The 24532-nt window shown below is 40.2% G+C and overlaps 1 protein-coding gene across 4 annotated transcripts in view; it reads left to right on the top strand.

Moving 5' to 3' along the window:
- Window positions 1-24532, top strand: part of GRIA4 (glutamate ionotropic receptor AMPA type subunit 4) — a 268030-nt gene that overhangs the window by 209139 nt on the left and 34359 nt on the right. For all 4 annotated transcript variants that reach the window (XM_009905665.2, XM_009905666.2, XM_054164586.1 and 1 more), the window contains exons 11-13: window positions 6199-6569; window positions 7916-8114; window positions 12193-12440. In XM_009905665.2, the coding sequence (XP_009903967.1) occupies window positions 6199-6569; window positions 7916-8114; window positions 12193-12440 (818 nt within the window). The remainder of the gene's footprint in view (window positions 1-6198; window positions 6570-7915; window positions 8115-12192; window positions 12441-24532) is intronic.

Below are 24532 nucleotides of genomic sequence, written 5' to 3'. Positions count from 1 at the left end.
GTTCCCAGGGTCCTCCATTCTACCCTTTTTAAAAATGGGTGTGATGCTAGAGGCAACTAGCAATTTCACTTTAGTCTTCTGCTTAGGGTGGAGGGGGTCATTCCTTTTATCTTGAAAAATTTACCTTATCAAACCCAAACTGCCCTAGAACTAGACTGAAGTACAAAGTGCTGGTAGGAAGCTCACACAGAGGTTCATGCCAGTACAGGAATATGACCTGCAGATGTTAACATAGCTGAAAGCAACAAAACTGACAGGTATAAAGAACCTGTTGCAAATCACCTGCTTGAAGACAACATTCCAAAATATGTTCTCAACAATTCATTTTTTATAATGGAAAAGAAGACAGCGAAAGCTCTTCAAAGTTTAAAAGGTCCTGCACAACTATCTGCGTAGGAAGGCTACACTCTGTGATTCTCAGACTGAGCTCTGGGAATAGCTGCAGTAAAGGTCTCAGAGCTGCTTTTTTATTGAAAGGATGAACAGAAGTCTGCTTTTGCCCAGTGTGTTTACTGTCCAAAGGCTCTTTGAGGCTGTATCTATCCCAGAGTTGCAGTGGCACCAGAGAGTGCCCTTGGGCACTGGAATTTACCTGACTAATCTGCTAAATTGCAACGATGGTCCCTTATTTTTTGGACCATAATTACTGTCCAAAACAATTTCTGAGCCCAGCTGGATACTAGGATGGGGAGAGTCCACTCCATGTAGGCATCCTGAATGCAGCCACAATGCTTTAGAAGTTAAAGGACTTTCATGATAGTGCCACAGACTATCCTGTGCCATCTGACCTGAAGGCCAAAAGCTACTCCAGGCATATTTAATGTACTTTCACAGGTGTTGCCTAAAAGGAAACTGTCCTTTCTATTAATTTATAAAACTTTTCTGCTTAAGGTTTCTATAGGGAATCTTTGCAGAGCATCCTCCTTGCAACTTCCTTTAGTCTTTGCCAGATTATTTACAGAGCATCTGGTGCACTGGCCTATTCCACATAGAGAAAGCGGAAAAATCAGTCAGGCAAAGACTTTCATGCAAAGCTCTGCTATAAGAGGGTGTTCATCTTCCCTGATAGATCCCCAAATCATAAATACAAGCACTCTGAGTAGTTGGCTGAACTTCAAGCAAGGCTTTTTATAGGCAGCCAAGTCTGAGACAGAATTTGCAGCTGAGGTAGGAAGTGAACGAGGTGATCTGTTTGGGGAATATTTTACAACTTCTAATTCCCAGCCACATTAAGGGATTAACAGACAGTTTTGTGCTGGCCAGTGAGATTGGACCTTTTCTGTGCCACACAAAAGGCTCTTTTCCTCTTCTGCTCTTTGCTCCAGTGCTTGGTGCCACCAATGCCGAATAGAATATAGAATAGAATAGAATAGAATAGAATAGAATAGAATAGAATAGAATAGAATAGAATAGAATAGAATAGAATAGAATAGAATAGAATTAACCAGGTTGGAAGAGACCTTTGAGATCATCGAGTCCAACCTATCATCTAACACCATCTAATCAACTAAACCATGGCACCAAGCACCCCATTAAGACTCTCCTAAACACCTCCAGTGATGGTGACTCCACCACCTTCCTGGGCAGACATTCCAATGGCCAGTCACTCTTTCTGTGAAGATCTTCTTCCTAACATCCAGCCTAAACCTCCCCTGGCGCAGCTTGAGACTGTGTCCTCTATATGTGCTGCTGAGCATGAACACATGCTGATTTTATCCCACTTTTCCTTTTTCTGGTACCTGAATTCCTCAGATACCTCACAGAGCAGCTTGTTTGCTACTTAAACTCTGCAGTTGAATTTTCCATCATGTCCCAGGAGAAACAGGGCTGTGGGGTAGAATTTTGCTATGACTGTCCAGTAGGTCATGGTGGGGGATTGTTTACCTTCCTGGTTTATATTTAGTAAGCTATTAAAAACGACCAGGAAATGTTGACCGTTCATCCTGGATGTATCCAAATGCCTGTGGTAGTCCCTGAGGGACTCTGTAGACCTTAATATCTACCTTAAAAGAGAAATGTTGACCATTCATCCTGGATGTATCCAAATGCCTCTGGTAGTCCTTGAGGGACTCTGTAGACCTTAATATCTACCTTATAGGAGAAATGCTGGCACATGTAACAGTTGTTCCCAAATGCACTGACAGTCAGCTCCAATTAAACATTCATTCAGCTGACACAGAATGCTATTCTTTTAGTGCTTAACATGAAAGGTCACAACTCATTTCTGTTTAAAATCTCAAAAGCCTTGAACTTCTGAAGTTGAAATCACTTCCTTCATGTTTTTTTGGAGGGGATTTTTGAGATAGCTTTACCACTTTTATACAACTTGTACCAAGCAAAGATTTTATTCACAAGGCTGTAATAATGTACTCTGGAAGTCTCCTACCATCAGACTTAATCTTGTTCCTTTGTACTATATCAGAAGGATCCAGAACCCATCTGCATTTGGTAATGGTGCTGACTTGATTGAAATGCTGTTACAGATGCAGTTGATTAAAGTGTGAAGTATCATTAGTCTTTGTCAAAACAGATTTCACTGGCAACAAAATCATTAATTGTTTGCACCATTGTTATATAGTTAATCATTTAAATTCATAATTATATGGTGTACATTAAGTGGGCAAAGCACAAATGCTGATGATTGTCGTGCACAGCTATTGTAATTATGTAGCTTTCAACAACAAGAAGCTGGGGTGGGGCTTAATGTGACACAGACAAGTCTTACAAACATCATTTCAAATACGATCAGATTGGAGAGGCTGCACTGTTTCCAATTATTTGGCATCTAATTGTAACCTGTGTACTGTCCCTTTACATTCATTGGCATGGAACAGGTTTATCTGTATTACAAGTCATCTGACATTAGGTGACTATTGTAATGAAGTGAGAGAGGTTTCCTCTTTCTCTTCCTTAACTCCTTAAACTCACGTAGGCAGTTAATTCTGATGCAGTTTGAGTACTCCTTGAGCATTTAAATGTAGTAAGATGAATTTTACCTAAAGTTTCACATACAGTATCAGTGAGCTAGTGAAGTCTTTAAAATCTCCACAGTTCACACTAAAATGAAGCTGTTGCTTTTCCACCTCATTGTTAAAGCTAACAGTCCTCAAGGATCACTGTTTTAATCCCAGTAGCAATCTATAAACACAAAACAATGAAGCATTAGCCAACACTTCTGAAGACCAATAACTAGGTCTATCACATACTCTGTGTTAACTAAGATACCACTACATGACAAATACAGAGATCAGCAGTAATAATTCACAGTTTCCCTGATTCACATCAGGCACTTATACCATCTTGAACATGAGAGGCATTCACTGTAAGGAAGGAAAACACTCTTCTAGAAAAAAGTCATTTATGAGTGAGGTGAAATACAAAATTATGCAGCAATGCCAGTAGTCCAAACCGTCCTGCAATCCTAGAGGAATCAAATTTACTTCACAGTTTTTGGGATACTTAAAAATACAGAATCACAGAATCAATAAGGTTGGAAGAGACCTCAGAGATCATCAAGTCCAACCTGTCACCCAACACCTCATGACTGCTAAACCATGGCACCAAGGTCAACATCCAATCCCCTCTTCAACACCTCCAGGGACGGTGACTCCACCACCTCCCTGGGCAGCCCATTCCATTGGCTAACAACTCTCTCTGTGAAGAACTTTCTCATCCCCTCGAGCCTAAACCTCCCCTGGCGCAGCTTGAAACTGTGTCCTCTTGTTCTGGTGCTGGTTACCTGGGAGAAGAGACCAACCCCCTCCTGGCTACAACCACCCTTCAGGTATTTATAGACAGCAATAAGGTCACCCCTGAGCCTCCTCTTCTCCAGGCTAAGCAATGCCAGCTCCCTCAGCCTCTCCTCACAGGGCTTGTGCTCGAGGCCTCTCACATGTATTTTAGACATTAGTTTTCTTCATATAATACCTATCTTCATAAAATACCTATGCATTTGTTGCAAAATTTATATGAACATTGAGAGAATGTGGAGAAAACACTATCACAGGTAATGTTTATGCAAGGCAGTAGCACCAGAGATGTCTGACGTGCTTGCAAAAATACTATTTTAACTGTGTTGCATGAACTCTAATATATTTACATAAAATTATGATGATCTGTTTGCATCACACCTCTTTCAGATTTGCAGATATAATCTGATGATTAATAACCTTAACAGAAATCTGCATTTTTGGTCATTGCACTGGAATGAGTCATTTTGTTTGGAATTATTCAAAACAGATGTACATTTTAAGCACTTGAAATCAGTTTTGAATTAGATTTCATAAACTACATATAGCTTAGCATAGTTTAGTGTATAAAACACAAAACTATGCTCCTTTAAATACTTTTATCTGTTTCAAAGTTGTAGGATGACTAAAAATTCGTGCATTTAAAGTTCTGTTTGTCGCACAAGTTATTTATGTAACATTTGGATTAAACTATTTAAGCACATCCTTAATTTTTTTCCCTGCATGTATTAATCTCATTGCAATGTATAGGTTTAAATATATTCCTGTACATTTTACTGAGTATGAATGCCTGCATTAGGAATAGTGTGGCCAGCAGGAGCAGGGAAGTCATTCTGCCCCTGGACTCAGCACTGGTTAGGCCACACCTTGAGTACTGTGTCCAGTTCTGGGCCCCTCAATTTAAGAAGGACATTGAGACTCTTGAATGTGTCCAGAGAAGGGCAACGAGGCTAGAGAGAGGCCTCGAGCACAAGCCCTACGAGGAGAGGCTGAGGGAGCTGGGGTTGCTTAGCCTGGAGAAGAGGAGGCTCAGGGGAGACCTTCTTGCTGTCTACAGCTACCTGAAGGGTGGTTGTAGCCAGGAGGGAGTTGGTCTCTTCTCCCAGGCAACCAGCACCAGAACAAGGGAGCACAGTCTCAAGCTGCGCCAGGGGTAGTTTAGGCTGGAGGTGAGGAGAAAGTTCTTCACAGAGAGAGTTGTTAGCCATTGGAATGTGCTGCCCAGGGAGGTGGTGGAGTCACCATCCCTGGAGGTGTTCAAGAGGAGATTGGACGTGGCACTTGGTGCCATGGTCTAGTCATGAGGTCTGTGGTGACAGGTTAGACTCGATGATCCTCGAGGTCTCTTCCAACCTTGGTGATACTGTGATACTGTGAACACGCTCTCAAAGTATGTTCAGTTACGCTTCTTAGCTTGTAAAATGTACCAAACTCCACACTGGTCACAGAGGGCTGTGCCCTGTGCATCCATCTAGCTACAGCACCATGCTGATTGACAGAAGAAAGGTTTCAGCAGCTTCTGCATCTGTCCCCCACTCACCAGTGCATCATTTGTCCCAGTTCCTCTCACAATTCCCATCTTAAGTACTGCTGTAATGACAGCTTTAGTGTATAAGGCAAGGCAAGAGAAGAAGCAAACCTTAATGTAATGGTTGAGTCCCTAATGACAGACATGACCAATTAGAACAGCTACAATACCTGCTCCTAGCATGCAGACATCATTGTTAGCAGCTGCAAAGTGCTGTCACCTTCAGTAATTATTCATATGCAGTTGGCACAGTCATTCTAAAAACATATTAGGGAAACACATTCAAAATTATTCCTGCCTCTAATGGGAATGGGTTCAGCACATTTTTTTACCCTTTTATTGTATTATTCTGGACAGCTACTTGCTTGCCTTTTTGCACTGTTTAAAATCTGATTCATTCCTATGGAACTATTTTCCCCCCAAAACAGTTGTGGCAAAGCTTAATCACCTTTGCTGCTTCTTGCTATTTGGAACTTCCTTGAGTATGTGAGCTGATTTCCCTCAAAGAATGATTGTGTCCTATGAAAGTATTATAATACATGTCTGTTACTGGGATCTTGCTAAAAAATCTCTACACATTTGGTATATGACAAGAGGATCATTCTCAGTTTTCATTCTTCCTTGAATTCCTTTACTTCAAATCTAAATTGATAGCTAAAATGATCTACCTACACTGCTGCTAATCTCTATAAGATTTAAGAGGGGTTTTGGGTTTTTTTGCCTTAGCAGGACAATTAAGTATTTCTATAATTCTGAAAAATAAAAAACCTGCAAATAAAAAAACCCTGTAATTGTGACAGAATGAACATTTAAGCCACAGTGTCTTGATGTTAATGACAAACCTTTGAAATTAGCTGCTTAACTGGGTGTGTAAGCCAAGTCCAATTAATTTATACATCTATATCTCTTTTTTCTTTATAGAAAGCAGAGATTGCTGTTGCGCCTCTGACCATCACTTTGGTACGAGAAGAGGTCATTGATTTTTCTAAGCCTTTTATGAGTTTGGGGATATCCATTATGATCAAAAAGCCCCAGAAATCTAAACCAGGAGTGTTTTCCTTCTTGGACCCTTTGGCGTATGAAATCTGGATGTGCATAGTCTTTGCCTACATTGGTGTCAGTGTGGTCCTGTTCCTAGTTAGCAGGTTTAGCCCATATGAGTGGCACACAGAAGAACCAGAGGATGGGAAAGAAGGACCTAGTGACCAGCCTCCCAATGAGTTTGGCATATTCAACAGCCTCTGGTTTTCCCTGGGTGCCTTTATGCAACAAGGATGTGATATTTCCCCAAGGTTTGTGTCAAATCTTTTTACATTTGCCTTTTCTCTTCGACAGTGAAGCATAAAATCTTCCTTCATTTCTTTTCCTGGCACTGTTTTGAAATTCATTCTTTAGAAAGCCTTTTTCATTATTTTTTTTTTCTTTATTTTTGGTTTTGTTTTTTTTTTAATAGCTACGGTGAGGGCAACAGAGAATCTGCTTTGAAATTCAGTCATTGCTGTTATTTTACATATGTCAATGTGCATAAACCCCAAACAGCTTCCAGAAACAGCAGGTACACGCAGGGACAATTCCACCGAGATGAATTCAGAGGAACTGTGTTATTACTCTAAATGAGTTTCATTGTATTGCAATCACGCAACGCACGCTCCTGCTGGATATTTGCCTTGCATGAATGAATGTCCCATTTCTGTTCCCTGTTGAGTTCTGCAGGACTGCTTCCAGAATATCACTGTCTATGAGGGAAGCCACACTGTGTTACTAAGCCATGCCTTACAGAGTGGGTGCCTCAGATGTAATATACAATCCCAGCCCTGAATTTCTCAGCCTTTTAAGATGTTCTGGAACTTCAGTGTTCAGCAGCCACAAGTTCTTAATTAGACATTATGCCCCAATCTTTCAAACTTTGAATGCTTCATTTTAGCCATTTACAGTGAAATTTTGAGTCTTCAGCGTTGGCCTAACTCTGCTATTAACTGAAGTTAGCAATAAAATTGATACTGATTAAGAGTAGATGTTCATTACGCCTCAACAGGCTGCTCGTCAAATTACAGATATTAAAATGGAAAATATGGGTTTTTACTTAGCATAAATATCTCTGTTACCATAAAATACTTGCTTCTTAAGTAAGAAAAATGGGGGAAATGGGAAAGTTCAAATGATTGCAGCAGCTTGTAGAATGTTTGATAAGTTTGGGTGACAGGAACATTTTAATCCTGGAGCTGACATAAGCCATGTGCAAAGCCTTTCCTGTCTTTTTTTTTTTTTAAGAGGAAACAGCTACAGATTTTCAGCTGCCATGCTTAACTTTTGTCTCCCAAGAAGAGATTACCTATCCAGTATTTTTGACAGGATTTTTGCTGTGTTAGACTTTTCCTGAAATTATAAGACTGCTGGGATTACTGTTCAGGAGAATTCAGACCTCTGTATGTGCATGATATGTATTGATACAGTGGACTTTATACTATAGGCATTGAAATTCAAGAGAAGAAGTATTTCTTGTCATTTAAAATGCAAATGCTCTCCCTCACATTGACTGTTACTTAATGATACATGTTCAGCAGTAATGGTGCCTTCTGTCTTTCTCTTTTCATGGCTTAAGAGACAGGAAGATGTGCATTACCTTATTCATGTTTAGATCCCTCTCAGGTCGCATTGTTGGAGGTGTCTGGTGGTTCTTCACACTCATCATTATTTCATCCTACACTGCTAACCTCGCTGCTTTCTTGACTGTTGAGCGAATGGTCTCGCCCATAGAAAGTGCAGAAGACCTTGCCAAACAAACCGAAATTGCTTACGGGACACTGGACTCAGGGTCAACCAAAGAGTTCTTCAGAGTAAGTTGGCATGTCCATTAGAGCACCTCTCCCTGCTGACTGCTCTTTTAAGATGCTTGGAAGTGTGAAATAACATTACTTTGCTATTTTATGCTTTATAGTTTGCAACTCCTGCAATACTTGAGAGCTCTGTTTTTACAGCACCATTTGTTAGAGTTTTCAGTCATTTTAATTTGTGGGAAGCTCATCGATCCTGTCAAAAGTGGTGCCCTGAGTGATACCAAAGCTAGTGATAAGTGAAGCAACGTTGTGCTACAGACTCATCTGAAGCTGTAGTACTGAAATGATGCACACTATTGAAAGCCTGATAATAACATGGAATCTTGCAGGTTTTGTTTCTCTTCTGGATTTAGTTGTGTGCATTTTGCTTTGGGGTCTTCAGTGGCAGGCAGGAAATATATTTTTTAATTTGCTGACTTTTTGATGAATAATAAAGAGAAAATACATCTCAGGGGGATGTGGTTGGAGCATTAGGAAATAGCCTAAATAGCCGTTCATATCCCTCTGCTGTCTGTATTGATTACTTCATTTGCTTTCCTGTGTTAGTGTACTTGGTATGTAATCCTCATCATTTGCCAGCTGGAAAACAGTAAGCTTGGACATTCACAAGGCATGCATAATAAACAGATCCTCCTGCTTTATTTGTTGTCTCTAGCAGATGAAAGTTAAGCCTAGATGACTGAACATGTGTGAGCTTCTGAATAAATGCTGAGAGGCAGTAATTCTTGCTTGGAGGAGAAAATGCTACTAAAGGTTTAAGGATTGAGACAAAGGACATGTAGGAATCACTCACCAGTTATTGTCAAGGGCCAAAGACAGACTCAACTTTGGAAAACAAAATCAATTTCATTTAAACAAACCCATTCCTAATTCACCAATTGAAGAGAGTAGAACAGTGATAAATAAAACCATATCTTAAATACACCTTCTCCCCAGCCCTCCTTTCTTGGGCCCAGCTCTGCTATCTCCTCCCTCCCATCATCTCAGGGGACCATGGAATGGGGGTTGTGGTCAGTCCCAGTCTGTTCCGTGTTGTTTCTACCACTCTCTCCTCCTCAGTGGAAAAACTCCTCACAGTCCTCCCTGCAGCAACATGCTGTCACTCCCACAGGACAGTCCTCCAAAAACTTCTCTACCAACATGGGTTTCTTCCATCCTCACAGCAACAAACTACTCCAGAACAGACTTCCCTCAGATTCATGACTTTTCTTGGCAGCAGTCACCTGCTCCAGCATGGAGCCCTCCACGGGCTGCAGATGGGATTCTACTCCACCATTACTCTTTATGAGTTGCAAGGGCTCAGCCTGCCATTTTACCATGGGCTGAAAGGGAATGGCTGCTCTGGCACGCCTTCCCCGCTCCTTCCTTACTGACATCAGTGTACACTTGGTTGTCTCTCTCTCTCCTGTGCCACTCCTCTCCAAAACAAAAAAGAGCTCTCAACACAAAAGGACTCACCCCACGGGTTTTCTTCTTTTAAATATGTTGTCACAGAGGCATTAATTGGCTTGGCCTTGGCCAGAGGAGGGGGAGCTTCTCAAAGCTTCCTGCAGGAGCCTCACCATTAGCCCCCTCCACCGGGCACAAACCTAACACAGCATAAATACGTAACTTAAGAACTAGCCTACATACCAGCACATGCTACAACTGTAGAGTGAGAAGACTTGCCAAGTCTAACATTTTGTGATATTGGAAGCAAACATCATCATTTTGGGGATTAGAGTCATGTGTAACTTTCCTGTCAGTGATTACTATCTGGCTGAAGATAAGCCTTCAATATCTGATCAAAATATCAGAAACTTGGAAAGCTATTCAGTCTGCTTTGATTCTGGGTTGAAGACAGAGAAGGGGAAATGAATTCTAAAGCCAAAGAAAGTAAAAGACAATTTTGATACTATTAGATAATCATTCTTATTTTCTGTTTTGGATGCAGTGAGAGTGGTATTTTCTGAGCAGCTTGATCAAGAAGGAAAGAATTTACTTTTAGCAGTCCTACTCAGATAAGCCCTAAATGAAAACTATCCTAGATTGCCAGGGAAAAGCTGCAATGTCTGTTCACATGATAATAAGGAGTATCTGTCGGTTTTCTCTCAATTTTCACACTCAGCTGACATGCAGAAATTGAATGTTAACACATGAAAGTTTGGGAGGAGAAAATATCCTCACAGAGAGATGCCTTGCTAGACTGTCCATATTTTTTTGGTCTCTCAATCAACAACGTAAACTAGATCCTAAAAATACAGATTTAAATGCAACCTTTTTCAATTGATTTAGGACATTGTTTCCTCTTAGTAATAGAGCTAATTTATGTGTTGCATGCTTTTAGTTCTGAAGAAAAGTGATCTATTACATGTTTCTTTTATAAAGAATCTGATGGTATGGATGTTAAGATGTAAGAAATGATTGGGAGTGAAGGGCAGAAAAAGGCAAGTAAATATTCTCCTTTCCATTTTCTTTTTCCCTTTCAGGATATTTATGCCCATGAAATTACGTCAGAGTAAAGCAAAAAATACATGAGTGGCTTAGTTTTCCCTCAGCCACTATTATGTAAATTGAAAGTAGCTGTGACTACAATGGAAAGAGAGGGTGACGAGGCAGGATGTGGTTATGGACATCCACAGCTGGTTTTAATTTAAATTTTATTATATTTAATAGAAAGATAAAATGATGCATACAGACAAGCTGAAAAAAAGCAAGGATAATTTATGGCACTCTATTCTGTTTTTATTAAACATTTCTGGTTAAATGGCACTTCCAAGTCAGCCCTACCTTCCTAATAAATTATTTTCTAAGTTATAGTACAGTCATTCAGCAATTGATAAAAAGAAGTGCTTCAAGGACATGACTCTTACCTACACACAGACTCAGTTGCAGGCTTTTAAAAGATATTGTCAAGTTAAATAATAATCAGATTATAGGATTTTATATTTGTTTAAGTGTTCTAGTCCCCTCGTTTTGCAGGTTTATAATAAAGACTATTTTCCTCAGGACAGGAATGGGCTCATGGACCAACTCTTGCTTAGCTAGAACCTCCCGTTGACTCAAACAAAAGCTGGCTTCAGCATTAGGCTTTTTTGCAGCATGCACAAGAGAGGCCAAGTGCCAGCTGATGTTAAATAAAAGCACTGTATGGTGTTCAGCTGACACACTCCTGGTCTGCATGTACAGATATATGTTGCAGGAAGAAGCAGCACAGTTCTTGAGCGAATCTAATGAACATGGGAAGCTTCTCAGTCTGATATAATTTCCTTCCTTCCTTCCCTTCAATGAAAATTTTTATTTTCTTTTATTTTTTTATTAAGTCTCTATTTGTGGCTGCACCATGCATTCCCAGACAAGAACATTTCCAGCTCCTGCAGTCTAAGCCACAAAATCTTGCATGTTCTTTGAGCAAGTATGTTTCTTACTCAAGTACTGGCAGGATAAAAGTTTAAAATATAGCCACTGATACTGAAGTTCTAAAAACAAACCTAATACTTCTTTAAGACAAATGCTTAGGGCATTTTGTTTCCTTTAATAACATAATTTCTTCCAGTTTGTTGTCCCCATCTTTTATTGTGAACCATGACTTGAAATGTTGTGCAGCCTGTCTGAATGGAAATGAGATGAATTCTAGGCTCTGAATTATGAAAGCAGAAATGTTACTTAAGTTATTGTGGTTTTGATGGTGTATGAGGATGGGTATTAGAACTGAGAAATGCTTCAAGATTTAGCTCAGTATTTATGGAGATATTATTTTACTGTTTCTCCTTCCCGTGCAGGTTTATAGTGGATATCTATTTCATCTATAATTCCCTAAACCACACTTTATAACACTTGACTGTGTGAACTGCCTCAATCTGACAGTAAATTCAGGTCTTAGCTTGCAGTTATATTATTGTAACTATCAGGTTTTATGGTACTGTTGTTTCTTGCCTCTTTTAAAACAAACATGGGACTCAAAGAAAGTCTTTACTAACCACGATTTTCCCACCCCCAGTTGTTTGAAAAATTAAGTGTGATTGCTTTCATTCTGAACAGTGCCATTCTGAAATGTCACAACACTCTTTGGTTCTGACTTGTGTTTAATTTTCTCCAGAGATCAAAAATAGCAGTGTACGAAAAGATGTGGACCTACATGAAGTCAGCTGAGCCATCAGTGTTCACTAGGACTACTGCGGAGGGAGTAGCGCGTGTCCGCAAATCCAAGGGCAAGTTTGCCTTCCTGCTGGAGTCCACCATGAATGAGTACATTGAGCAGCGAAAGCCTTGTGACACCATGAAAGTGGGAGGAAATCTGGATTCGAAAGGCTACGGCGTAGCCACACCGAAGGGTTCTCCATTAAGGTGGGTGGAATAGTATAACAATATAAAAATGTGTTGTTATAGTATTCCACCTTCCCTGATGTCCCTGATATAGCTCTTTTTGTTTTGTGTGTGAACATGGTATGTTATTTTTCTTTTCTTCCATTTCATGTTTTTTTGATCAACAAAGGTAAACATTTCTAACTGCAATATGGATTTAGCAGCTATAGTTGGCATACATTTCAAGGCCATATAAAAACCAAACTGGTTGAACACTAGCTACTTGAAGTCAGCCTCAATGAAAATAACATCAGCTGTTCTATTTCATCACCTTTTCTCACCAAATTCAACCCTTTATAGCAGCATTATGCCTACATTACCTGCATCAGTATCTGCATCAATAATATGCCTAAATGTTATGTTTTGTTTACTGATCTTGGCTGCTAATTTCTGAATAAGAAGGTCCCTGTAACAGCTTTTTTCAAATGTCATCACCTGGAGGTAATTAGGTCTTCATTAAAGCAACTTCTCAGTGGTTTTTGTTATAGCACCTTCTTATTTAGGAAAAAAAAACCACCCAAAGGTTTGTGTTTCTAGCATTATGCATTTCAGTATTGCCTTCAAACTCACCAGTATTTTCTTTATCATGGTATCAGATGCACTCAGTCAAGAAGGAGAGTTTTTGATTTACCAGCAGATCACTCGCTTTTCATTCAGATTGTCAGGGAAACAGAAGTGAAGGTACTAGTTAAAATTAGCATTATTTACCATTGTGTTGTCTTTAATGGTTAAGGCAAACAAAACCTACCTTTTTCTTCCAGTAGGCTTGTCAGTTTTCTTCAAAGCAAAAGAGCAACTAGCACATTGAGGAAGTGTGGCCTGGGAAGTCTTAACAGACAGGGTGAATGTGGGTGAAAGAGAGGGAATGGCCCACAGAGCAACCAGCACCCTGCTTCACAAATCTGTGATCATGATAAGGGATTACAGGAGCCTCTGATGGAATAGATTCAGAAAGTAGACAGTGAGTTAAAGAGCAGGGTGGCAAGTGTAGATGGAGCTGTAATTCTGTGCAGGAGATAACTAAGGAGATACCTGTCAACATCCATGACCACAGAGGAAACATCATTACCAATATGCAGATAACTAAATTCACTCTTAATCAGTAGTTTAACCTGCACGTAATACCCCAAACCTCAGTAGCCTTAACTGCATTACACAGATGGGAATAAGAATATCATCCAAATCAGGAAAAGATTTGCATGTGCAGGAGAAAATCAGGCCATGTATTTCAGTATATAAATATGAATTTTTGGTCCTTAACATTCAGTACTTCTCAGATTTAAAAACTGCCACCTTCACCACTGCATAAAGTAGTAAGGCAACATAAGGAGGTGAGAGAGGGAAAATGACAACAGCTAAAATATTAATTCTAAAGAAAAACATGTCCAAAGCTCATGGGGTTGTTAAAGGTAGAAGGCAGCAGATGATAAGAGAGGCTGATCTGTTGTCTGAGTATATTTTCAAAGCACTTAATTTTTCTATTTCTAATAGACTGTTAACTTAGCCTCAGTGTTTCAGACAACCTAGAAGTAATAAGCAGCACTGCAGTTTAATGGAGCTGCTTTCCCATGGTAAGGAAATGCTGACACAGTCGTGCTTTACTGTGCCAAAGCCAGACAAACTTTTAGGAATCACTGTAGCAGCTTCCATATATATCCTAGCAGTGAACTGTTGTCTCTAAGCATACTTTATGGTGCTCTTCAGTCCCTCTCACTTTTGTTTCCTGCAGAGTATCCAACACCAGTAGCCTGAGACAGCCTGTTACAGTGAGCACTGGTGGAGGTTAGTTTGTGTCAAATTTTGGCTTGTTTCAGGTTTGCTCAGTTGGCTATATAAAAATATCTAGGAGTAATGAGGACAAGACATAAAACAATTAGAAGAAAGAGGGCCTAGTAAGACAGTGTAATAAAAAACAGAGGTGAAGAGTACAGCCATGATTGTAAGGATCAAGTATGAAATCTTAGTTTCATCCCAGCTAAAGACCAATCTGCCATGTTTCAGGGAGGCCACAGTTTGGTCTAACTGGAGGTTGGCAACTGTCATTAGGGTGAACAACAGCATTTTGTTTTTCACATCTTACCTTCAAACACGTTTTTAAAAAAAGGCAATAGGATCAGTTCAACCCAACCTGAAAATTGGACCAAATCTTCTTTCAAGCTGTCTCGACTGGCTGTCCATGTCCATGACTTTCCCAAGCCTTTCTTTTATATGTGCTAAGCTGCTTGTTCTCCTGCTGCACCTCATTCCCTCTCCAGCCCTAGTGACAAACATCAGTGCTGCTTACCTACTGTAAACATTAAGCAACACACTTAATGTTCTGGACTAAAATTAAGAACAAGCAATACCTCACATTTGTGCCACCTGTTCTATGAATGTCTGTAAACAGTCAGGCTTACTGAAGAGGGGAAACGCTTCCTACCCCTGTGCTTTTGAATAGAAAAGATTCTGCTGTGAATTTTAACTGCATGCTTCAGTATTTTCTGAATTGTTTAAAATTGTAGAATATGCTGGGTTTGCTATTTTGACTGCAGCCCACATGGTAGTGTTTTTGTTACTGATCAGATGACTTATGTAACAGCTGCCTGCACAGATAATTGCAAATATTGAGCATGCAGTTTGAAATCCATGAAGGGCAGACTCGCTAAGCCCATTACATAAATTAGTCAAAAGACATAATTTGCAATGGGAGTTGTGAATTCTATATTTTATTTAATAATCATAATTTACTGTTTGAGTTATGTTTAAACCACAAATTACTTGATGTAGTGCACAAATAATTGCAAGGAACATACAAATGTTAAACATTCACACTCTATTCCTGGGCTGTTCAGGACTCAGCAAAAATATCATCTATTTTCCCCAAATAAATTATTCATATCAAATTTTTCACTGAACTCTTTGAACACCTATTTCACTAGAGACATTTTACTCTTAATCCTCCTACTAATAATGATTATAAATCAGGAGTTTTTGCACTGAAAATGTAACAAGAGCTGCATAAAATTGATGTGAGTGTGTGGAAAACCAGACCATATATTCTCATAGTGGCAGAAAAAGGGGTAGTCTAAATCAGACTTCTTCCTGTCACATAGGACTGGCAATAGTTCCCTGCCATCAAATCACTGGGCTCATGTTCATTATGGAGCACATATCCATCACTTTGCTCATAAAGATGAAATCCACTGGTCAGAGTGATCCAGGGACTGATCTCTCTGTTGCTCATGACCCTACTCATGAGCAGGGTAGTGGATTTTGGTTTCAAACTCTTCCTTTTTGGGTTCCATGCCACACTCCTGCAGTGTTCAACCAGTACCTATTGGCTAATTGGAACGATTTATTCTCAGGGCTGGTGCAGTAATAGGATCCATGCATATCACTGGACAGAGGAGAATGGGAAATGCCTGATGTGTGTTTCTTTTATGCCCAACAGGCAGTACCACACCACACATCAAGTGTGTCTCCTTCCTTCCTTCCTTTTCAGTGATATTCATTTCCATATAAGACTGTACAAATCTGACATATTTGAGAAGGATGCGGTATTGGGGGCAAAGGCTCTCTTCTCAACAGAGATTGAGTTTCTCTCATGGCATTATCCAAATATCCTTACTGTTTCCTTCTCCTACTACGGTAGGTATCCTTCCAAAACTATGGTGTAGTAATCAGTGTGAATTAATAAGTTTTCTTTTTCAAAGATGGTGTTTTCAGAGGTGGTTAAGAGAGTGCTGCTTGTCTGCTTAGCAAGACCTGCCTTTGTAAATGTGGTGGTGTTAGAAGACATTATCATGGCCAAACTTCTGGCCCTTGCAGATCACCCTGGCTCATCTCCCCTGCCACTTGCTGTAATCTGTTTCTAGAGGGCAACACCTGGAGATCTTGTACTGCACAAATCCTATGTCTTGCATGCCTCTGCTTTTCTGTTTTAGATATGTAGGCATCATAAACAAGTTTGAATCGTGAACGTGAAAGAGTACTTTGCTCTAAGAGGAAGTAGAGGCAGTGTTGCCTTAAAGGTACACTAAAAGATTTTTCTGCTTACTGTACCTTGAAGCTGTTTGATGAAAAGGTGAATGACAGACTATGCTAAAAAAAATGAGGAGCTGTTTTCATTATTTCTGTTACTATTTTAACTAAGGATATTTGACTGTCCTGTCCGGCCATATGCTGTCAGTATGCAGCGTGATTGAGTGAAACCTGCTCAGGGCATGAGTGCCTTGTGAGATACTTTAAGTGCAGCCAGATGAGAGTGGGAGGATTAGAACTAGCCAAATAATCAAAGTTGTGAGTAGATGTCTTGCTGTATTTTAGACATTGGTGATGGTTGTTCAGACATACGTGAAGTTCCTGCTACTGCAATTACCGTTCAGTCTTTATAGATATGAGTCTGGAACTGTATATTTCAACATTCAGGTCTTTTCCTTTTTATAACTCCAGTATGACTTTAGGAGGAATTCTTTATGTTCTTGAGGGGAAGGAAAAAAGGTCCACATGGTGATATCTGTTGGTTTTTTGCAGTGTGCCAGCTGGATTCTTTACACTGACTAAGATGCCAGTTCTTTAAGCGTTCTTTACTGTGTTCATATCTACGGGAGGTGGGAAAAGAGGGAAGTGCATCAGTGAACCAGTTGATGCAGATGTAATTTTTTGATCATTCTAGCAATTTGTGTGAAGTGCAAATTACAAAATGAGTGAAGGGGGTTAGTTTCTGTCTCTTGCAAGGGAGAAGTGCCCTGGAGCATGCTTGGGGTGCAAAAGGCATCCCAGTGTTGCCCTGGTAGCATTGTACAGATTTTCCTGGTTTATATAATTGTGCAATACCTGAATGAGATTTGCTCTAGAAGTGAGAGATACAGGGTGGATGGAACTTCTTGATGGAGTTTATGTGAATAGGGTAAAGATCTGTTACAGAGGAAGTCTTTGTGTGTATGGGCTTTGGAAACTACCATCTTGACCTCAGTGACTTCATCTAGCCCTTGTTTTCCTGAGGTAGATTTCTGAAATGATTGTTCTTTCATTGCTTTGTTTCAATGTGATACTACAGCTGACAATGTCTTGTTTACTTTTCAAGGATGCATCCATATGGTCCCTTAATTAGAAATGTGGAATGGAATGGAATGGAATGGAATGGAATGGAATGGAATGGAATGGAATGGAATGGAATAGAATAGAATAGAATAGAATAGAATAGAATAGAATAGAATAGAATAGAATAGAATAGAATAGAATAGAATAGAATAGAATAGAATTGCATTGCATTGCATTGCATTGCATTGCATTGCATTGAACTGAATTGAATTGAATTGAATTGAATTGAATTGAATTGGAGTTGACCAGGTTGGAAGAGACCTTTGAGATCATCAAAGGAAAACTTATTTTGGCAATGCATGTTCATGTGCATACCAAATGTCAGCAGACCTTGCATAGGTTGGGATATTCCCTATTCTTTTTTTTTTTTAATGTGTTTTTCATTGGCCTGAAACAAGCTTGAGAATCTAAGAGTAAATCTGATAGCATTTCTTCTAATGGGACCATTACACTTGTTATCAAGTTCTGTTCTTGATGATTTTGGAGACCAGAGAATAAGGAAGTTGCTGTGGAAGGAATTTCTGGGTCATAATTCACTGTCAAGCCTGTTTATTTTAAGCTTAATATATTATTCTGAACTGTATCCCAGTTCTTCTTTTACCCTGGATTTGTAGATTATTTTTGTAGATCAGTGAAGTAATAATTCACACCAATCTCAGTGGGAAAGAATCAGACTCATTGCACACAGCAGCCACCTATAGAAACAGAGAAGAAAATGTTTCTCTCAAAACTTCTCTTGCATGCTCTGGTTCCTTATGGTTTCTGTAGAATTCGATTTATGCACACAGAAAATGGGTTTGTTGCTCACAAATTCCCTCTGAGTAAGAGAACAGCTAGAAAAAATGTTAGTGCTGACCACACAAATTGCTTACAGAACCAAAATGTATTTACTACAGAGGACTTTTTCCACTTGTGTTTTTCAAAGGTTAAGTGCTGTGGAAATCCATGCACCTTTGCAAAAGCAGACTTCTCCCTTGAGTGAGGCTTCCTTGTGCAAGTGATGTTGTATCAGGAAGTAAGCACTTCCCTGGACCACTCTTGGGTGTACCCTGTATTGTTCAGTTTTCAAAGGACTTCATAGAATTTCCTCTTTTTAACTGATTTAATTGGCTCAGTTATTCTAGCTTGTGGTGTTTCTATGCACCTGGCTTGTGTTGTGCACTCAGTGGTGTGTTTCTAGAAAGGTATACAACCAGGCAAAGATAATGTATGCTTGGGTCATCGTCATCGGGTCTGAGTCCTACGTGCTTTGGAGCACTGTTCTGGCAATTTAGAGAGAAGAATGGGTATTCCTTCTGCTGCCTATCTGTCTCCAGCTGTCAGCAGTGGCATTCAAATACCTCCCCAGATCATTCTGAAGACAGGTGACCTTCACAGTGAGGAGAGATGCAGAGGAAGCAGGTTCAATTTTCCACCCCCCCCTGTTTCTGTCCTGCCAGAATGGCTGCTCTTCCCCATAGCGTTATCCACAGAGACGATAATTGCAGCAAAGCCCTGTAGAAGCTAGAAACTAGTGTTATTTAAGTTTGATGTAGAGAAGATGGCATCCTGGCCTGCATCAGGAACAGTGTGGCCAGCAAGACCAGGGAAGTCATTCTGCCCCTGTACTCAGCACTCATTAGGCCACACCATGAGTACTGTGTCCAGTTCTGGGCCCCTCAGTTTAGGAAAGATGTTGAGTTGCTGGAACGTGTCCAGAGAAAGGCAACAAAGCTGGGGAGGGGTTTGGAGAACAAGCCCTATGAGGAGAGGCTGAGGGAGCTGAGGTTGTTCAGCCTGGAGAAGGGGAGCCTCAGGGGAGACCTGAAGGGAAGCTGTAGGGAGATGGGGGCTGGTCTCTTCTCCCAGGCAACCAGCACCAGATCAAGAGGACACAGGCTCAGGCTGTGCCAGGGGAGGTTCACACTGGATGTTAGGAAGAAATTCTACACAGAGTGATTGCCCATTGGAATGTGGTGGAGTCACTATCACTGGAGCTGTTTAGGAGGAGACTTGATGGGCTGCTTGGTTGCATGGTTTAGTTGATTAGGTGGTGTTGGATGATGGGTTGGACGTGATGATCTTGAAGGTCTCTTCCAACCTGGTTTATTCTATATTAATCTATTATATTCTAAGATACAGAAAAAATGGTGAATAATGGAGGTTTGAGGATGAAAACAAGTGATGTGATATTACTGAGTTTGACCTCTATTGTTTTAGAGCGAGGTGCAGTGGAGGAAACAAAAATCCCTGCACAGTTATGGGGTGTTCTGTTGATATTTACAGGAGCAAGATTTTATTCAGGAGTATCACTTACCAAGATTTTACAAGGTCATTTCTTTCTGTGATGCAGGATTATTTGAAAGCTAGGATGTGATCTGTAGCATTTAATGCATATTGTAAACTTTATCCTGTTTGACTGATGGTGTAAATCATACTGTATAACTTTACATAATACTTTTCCCTTCACTGTAGGCACAGCAAGGCTTGAATTACCACCCTATTACCCATTCAGTGTCAGAGTTTATAGCCTGGATATTTCTCAAGCAGGTCAGCCACTTCAGAGCTTGTTGAGTTTTCTGTCAACTAAAAATAATATTTACTATGTTAAAAGGCAGGGAGTGAGCCACTGCTTAGCAAGGAATGTAAAAGTCAAGGGTCAAAGAAAGATCAGTGAAGAAAGATGCTGGTAATGAATGTTAGCAAGTTGTTCTTTCAGCTGAGCCTGGGAGGCATACTTAGTTTCGGTTACCTGCATTACTTCCTGTCTAAAAATAGAGTATGCTTTAAAAGTATAAATAAAGCCCTAGGAAGAGAGATCAGAGAATCTCAGCTTGCTCTGTTCCCCTGTGATGCCCATTGAATTAATTTTATAATTTTTAATCAAGATCAGGGTCTTCCCCATACAAAAAGAGTGCAGTAAAAGAACAGGCAAATTTGATGATGGCTAATGAGCTCCACTGCAAGATGTATGAGCAAATATATTTAAGCAAAATCTTCTGCTTGGAGGAGTTTTTTACCTCTTGAGGCAGGAAATTGAACTAATGCTGATTTAATTCACCAAACTGCAGTGACAAGCATTGTTATTCAGAGAGTTTCTGATATTTGCATCTTTAGAAGAAGTTAACTCAGTGTCCATGGTGCTGCACTCACTGAATTTGCTGGCCTGCCAGATAAAAACCCACATCAGTATATCTTCCAGGTGCTTTAGAAAGCCATCTCGGATTTACCTTGGCCCATAGAGACTATTTTTTTCATTGCCCCTGGCAGGAAGTTTTCACCTTCAGACTTCAGGAGGGGATTCATAACTGAACAAAGCCTCAACCATCTGGAGGAGAGAGCAAAACTCACAGAAATTTGCTCTGTTGCCATTTGTTTTCCTCCCCTATGAATAACATTAGAAGCAACTGATGGAAGGCAAAGCTCTTCCAAGAAACCCAGGTCCCACGTTGTTCATACAATCACATTCTGCTGCCTCTCTGCTAACATCATCCTGCTCCTTACTCCAGAGAAAGTCCAAGGATCTTAGTGAGAACAGTTGTGGAAAAAGGTACTTCTGAGTGGGAGTGAAAAGACAGAGCACAGAGAGAGCAATAAAAGTATTGCCTGGAAAGGTAACTTTTAATTTAAACATTGCAGTGGCAATAAGCATTTGTAAATTAGCAATATAATCAGTATAAATGGTGAAACCTCAACTCTGCCATTCTGTCCCTTCAGCTTTAGCATTGGCTTAACAGCAGGATGAGGCTTTTCTTTTTTTCTGAATTTTCTTTTATTGCCAGATATTTCTGGAAGAGCTTTGTCCTTCTAATATTTGTGATTACTGTGCTGTCATGTAGAAGTACTGCTTGGGCCAGGCTGCAGTAGTCAGCACCAGGACAACTTCTATAGCAAGATGATTTTCTACAATCAGGAAAAAAAGAAAGAAGGAAATCAAGGCATCAAAAAAAACCCCAACAAACCCACTTTTTTTTTTGGAGAGGGTGGTGGTGGTGGTTTTGATTTGTTGGGTTGGGGGTGTGTGTTTGTTTGTTTTGTTTTGTTTGTCTGTTTCAGAAATGCAAACAGCATATGAGCTTCATGATATCAAATCTGTCCAAATTAAAATCATCAGGCTACTCACTTCTCTGTCAGATAAGAAGGGGCACATATTTAAGTATAACTAGTGAATTCCCCTAAAACAATCAGTGGAGAACAGAATGTCTAGAAAAAAACCCACAGCAGTGCCACTGCTGTGCCCACACCTTACTGGTTTCTGGTTGCTTGCCAAGGTTTGATAAGCATTAATCCCCAGAGTGTGTCAGTGGGAGACAAAAGGGTTATCACTGTTTCCAATCTATAGATTCTCCCAGGAACAAACTCTGCTTCTTGACACTTGAGAAATAAATGTCTCCTGCCATTTTCCTTGCCATTTCCTCAGTCCCTCATAAAGCAGCTCAGCAGAGGGCAAGATGCAGCCTATTCTATTTTAACAATGCAACTCATTATTTCTCTCTTTTATTTTTATGACAACTTTCTGGCTGTTTCAGTGTCAATTCCCAGGAAACTGCCAGGCTTCAGAATATGTATTCATTAAGGGCAGAAGCCAGCTACCCTTTGAAGCTGATGGTACAATTCCTGCCAAGTAAAAGGCCTATCCGACTAAGATAATAATTGTCCAAGTAAACTGTAGGTAGACTAAAGCAGGGGAGCAGGGCACTGAAAGGCACCACAGCAGCACATTACAATACCTCCCTGTGGAACTGACATTTGGGGAACAAATAGCACCTGAAAAACAGCTTGTGATTAATCTGTATGGTAGCTGCACAACTGCCCACTTCCAACTGACATTAAGTACTAGATGGACTCCCAGGAGACACAAAATGGCCATTTAGTCTTTATGCAGCCTTTGCTCTTGTGAGAAATACCAAACCAAAAGTAAGGGGGAAAAGTTTGTTTTCTTTCTCATGGTTTCTTTGAGCAGAGAACAGTATCTTAGAGTGTCACACTGTGCAACAGAGTAGACATTATGTAGAGAATGAACATCCCAGAATGAAAGGTGAAAAGATGTTGCTAAAAAAAATAGAGCACAAAACAGGATTCCAGAGTTTTAGTATATAATTTAAGCTACTCTGTGTCTTGGCACAGCACCTCTAAAATGCAGCCATTTCCAGCATCAGCAAGATGTTCCCAAGGTGCTCAGGTTCCAAACAAAAATGGCCAGCTGTGCATCTCACTGAACAATAGACATTTAAAAGATGGTATGATGAAAGGGGGACTTGTGGTCGCTCAGTAATTATTTCTCTGAACGTTGTGTGTGGTAGGGAGTAAAAACTCCTGCTCTTTTTCTCAGCTGTATCTAGATGTCCTGCATCAAGTATCTGTGTTTTGCTAGCTAAAAGCCTTACTTCCTCTGCTTCCCATTCCAAGTAAGTTACTGAGTAAGAGCTTAAATTAAAGCTGGAAAATGATTTAGCTCCTATTTAAATATATATTTAAGCAAATCACATGATGATGAATAATGCTGTGTGCTCTTCTGTTGAGTGAGACTGGATTATAACAGGTTTTGGCAGGATTGGCTGTTTTCTGTAGTCAAAATCTGACTACAATTTTTCCAGCACTTTTTTAAAGTGGTCCAAGCCTGATCTGATAGAGAGACCCTTTTATTGTCACACTTCAATCTCTTTTATAAAAGGACACATAAAAAGAATAATCTGCTTCCAGGACCTAGAGAAGATAGAGTTCACCACCACCACGCCCAGTGGTCAGGAATAGCCTTTGTGTGCAGGAAGATACAGATCCGCTGCATTTTCCTTTATTAGCAGCAGGGATGAATGAGGTCTGCAGGTGAGAGAAGTTCTAACATCTGGCAGCCCATCTGTTACCTCCAGAATAGGCTTTCTCTGTACATAATTACACAACAGGCTCATTCCAACCTATGGCTTCTAGGGTTCCATTTAGTGCAGCCAAAATCTGCAACTGTGTCTTAAGGGAGGCTTTTACAAGCACAAGCCCTATGAGGAGAGGCTAAGGGAGCTTGGCTTACTTATCCTGGAGAAGAGGAAGCTCAGGGGAGACCTTATTGCTGTCTACAACTACCTGAAGAGAGATTGTGGACAGGTGGGGGTTGGTCTCTTCTCCCAGGCAACCAGTGACAGAACAAGAGGACAGAGTCTCAAGCTGCACCAGGGGAAGTTTAGGCTCAAGGTGAGGAGAAAGAGAGAGTTGTTAGCCTTTGGAATGTGCTGCCCAGGGAGGTGATGGAGTCATTGTCCCTGGAGGTGTCAAAAAGGGATTGAATGTGGCACTTGAAGCCATGGTTTAGTACTCATGAGGTGTTGGGTGACAGGTTGGACTTGATGATCTTTGAGGTCTTTTCCAACCTTATTGATTCTGTGATTCTGTAATTTAGAGATCTTTGGCTTCCTTAGTACAGATGTGGGCACCTGATTTTGCACACAGGGGTGTGGAAATTTCTTTGTATGGCATTTTATACTCTGAATTGTGTTGTTCACGTCTATTTTGGATCTTAAAACTCTGAATCAGCAGAAAAAAACTCACCATATCTGGGTGGAAACCTGCCAGTTATTCCTTACAGAATATTTGGGTAAGTGGAATCATCCATATTTCCAGTATCTAAATGTAAACATTAGTAGGCAGTTTTTCAAACTTCTGTATTTTCAGCAAAAATTTTTAATTTAAAGGTTTCCACAGAAGCTTTTTTACTGGTTGTAACACAAAACACTAAGAGCCAGGATGGAGGCTGATGCTCATTTCTTTCTTTGTTTTTATTAAAAACATCATGTCCTTCTGTGTGCAAAGCTGTGGGATCAGCCCACATTCAGATGCTCTGCAGTTGGAAAGCAAATGAAGCTATACTTACAAGCAGAACTACAATCTAGGAACGTGAAGTGCAATGAATATATGTATATACTAACCTTGAGTACTGTGTCCAGTTCTGGGCCACTCAGTTCAGGAAAGATGTTGGCTTGCTGGAAGGTGTCCAGAGAAGGGCAACAAAGCTGGGGACGGGT

The sequence above is a fragment of the Dryobates pubescens genome, chromosome 10 (genome assembly GCF_014839835.1).
Source record: "Dryobates pubescens isolate bDryPub1 chromosome 10, bDryPub1.pri, whole genome shotgun sequence".
Classification (NCBI taxonomy): Eukaryota; Metazoa; Chordata; class Aves; order Piciformes; family Picidae; genus Dryobates; species Dryobates pubescens.
Note: the sequence above shows the minus strand (reverse complement) of the source record. Positions and strands in the feature narration are given on the sequence as shown.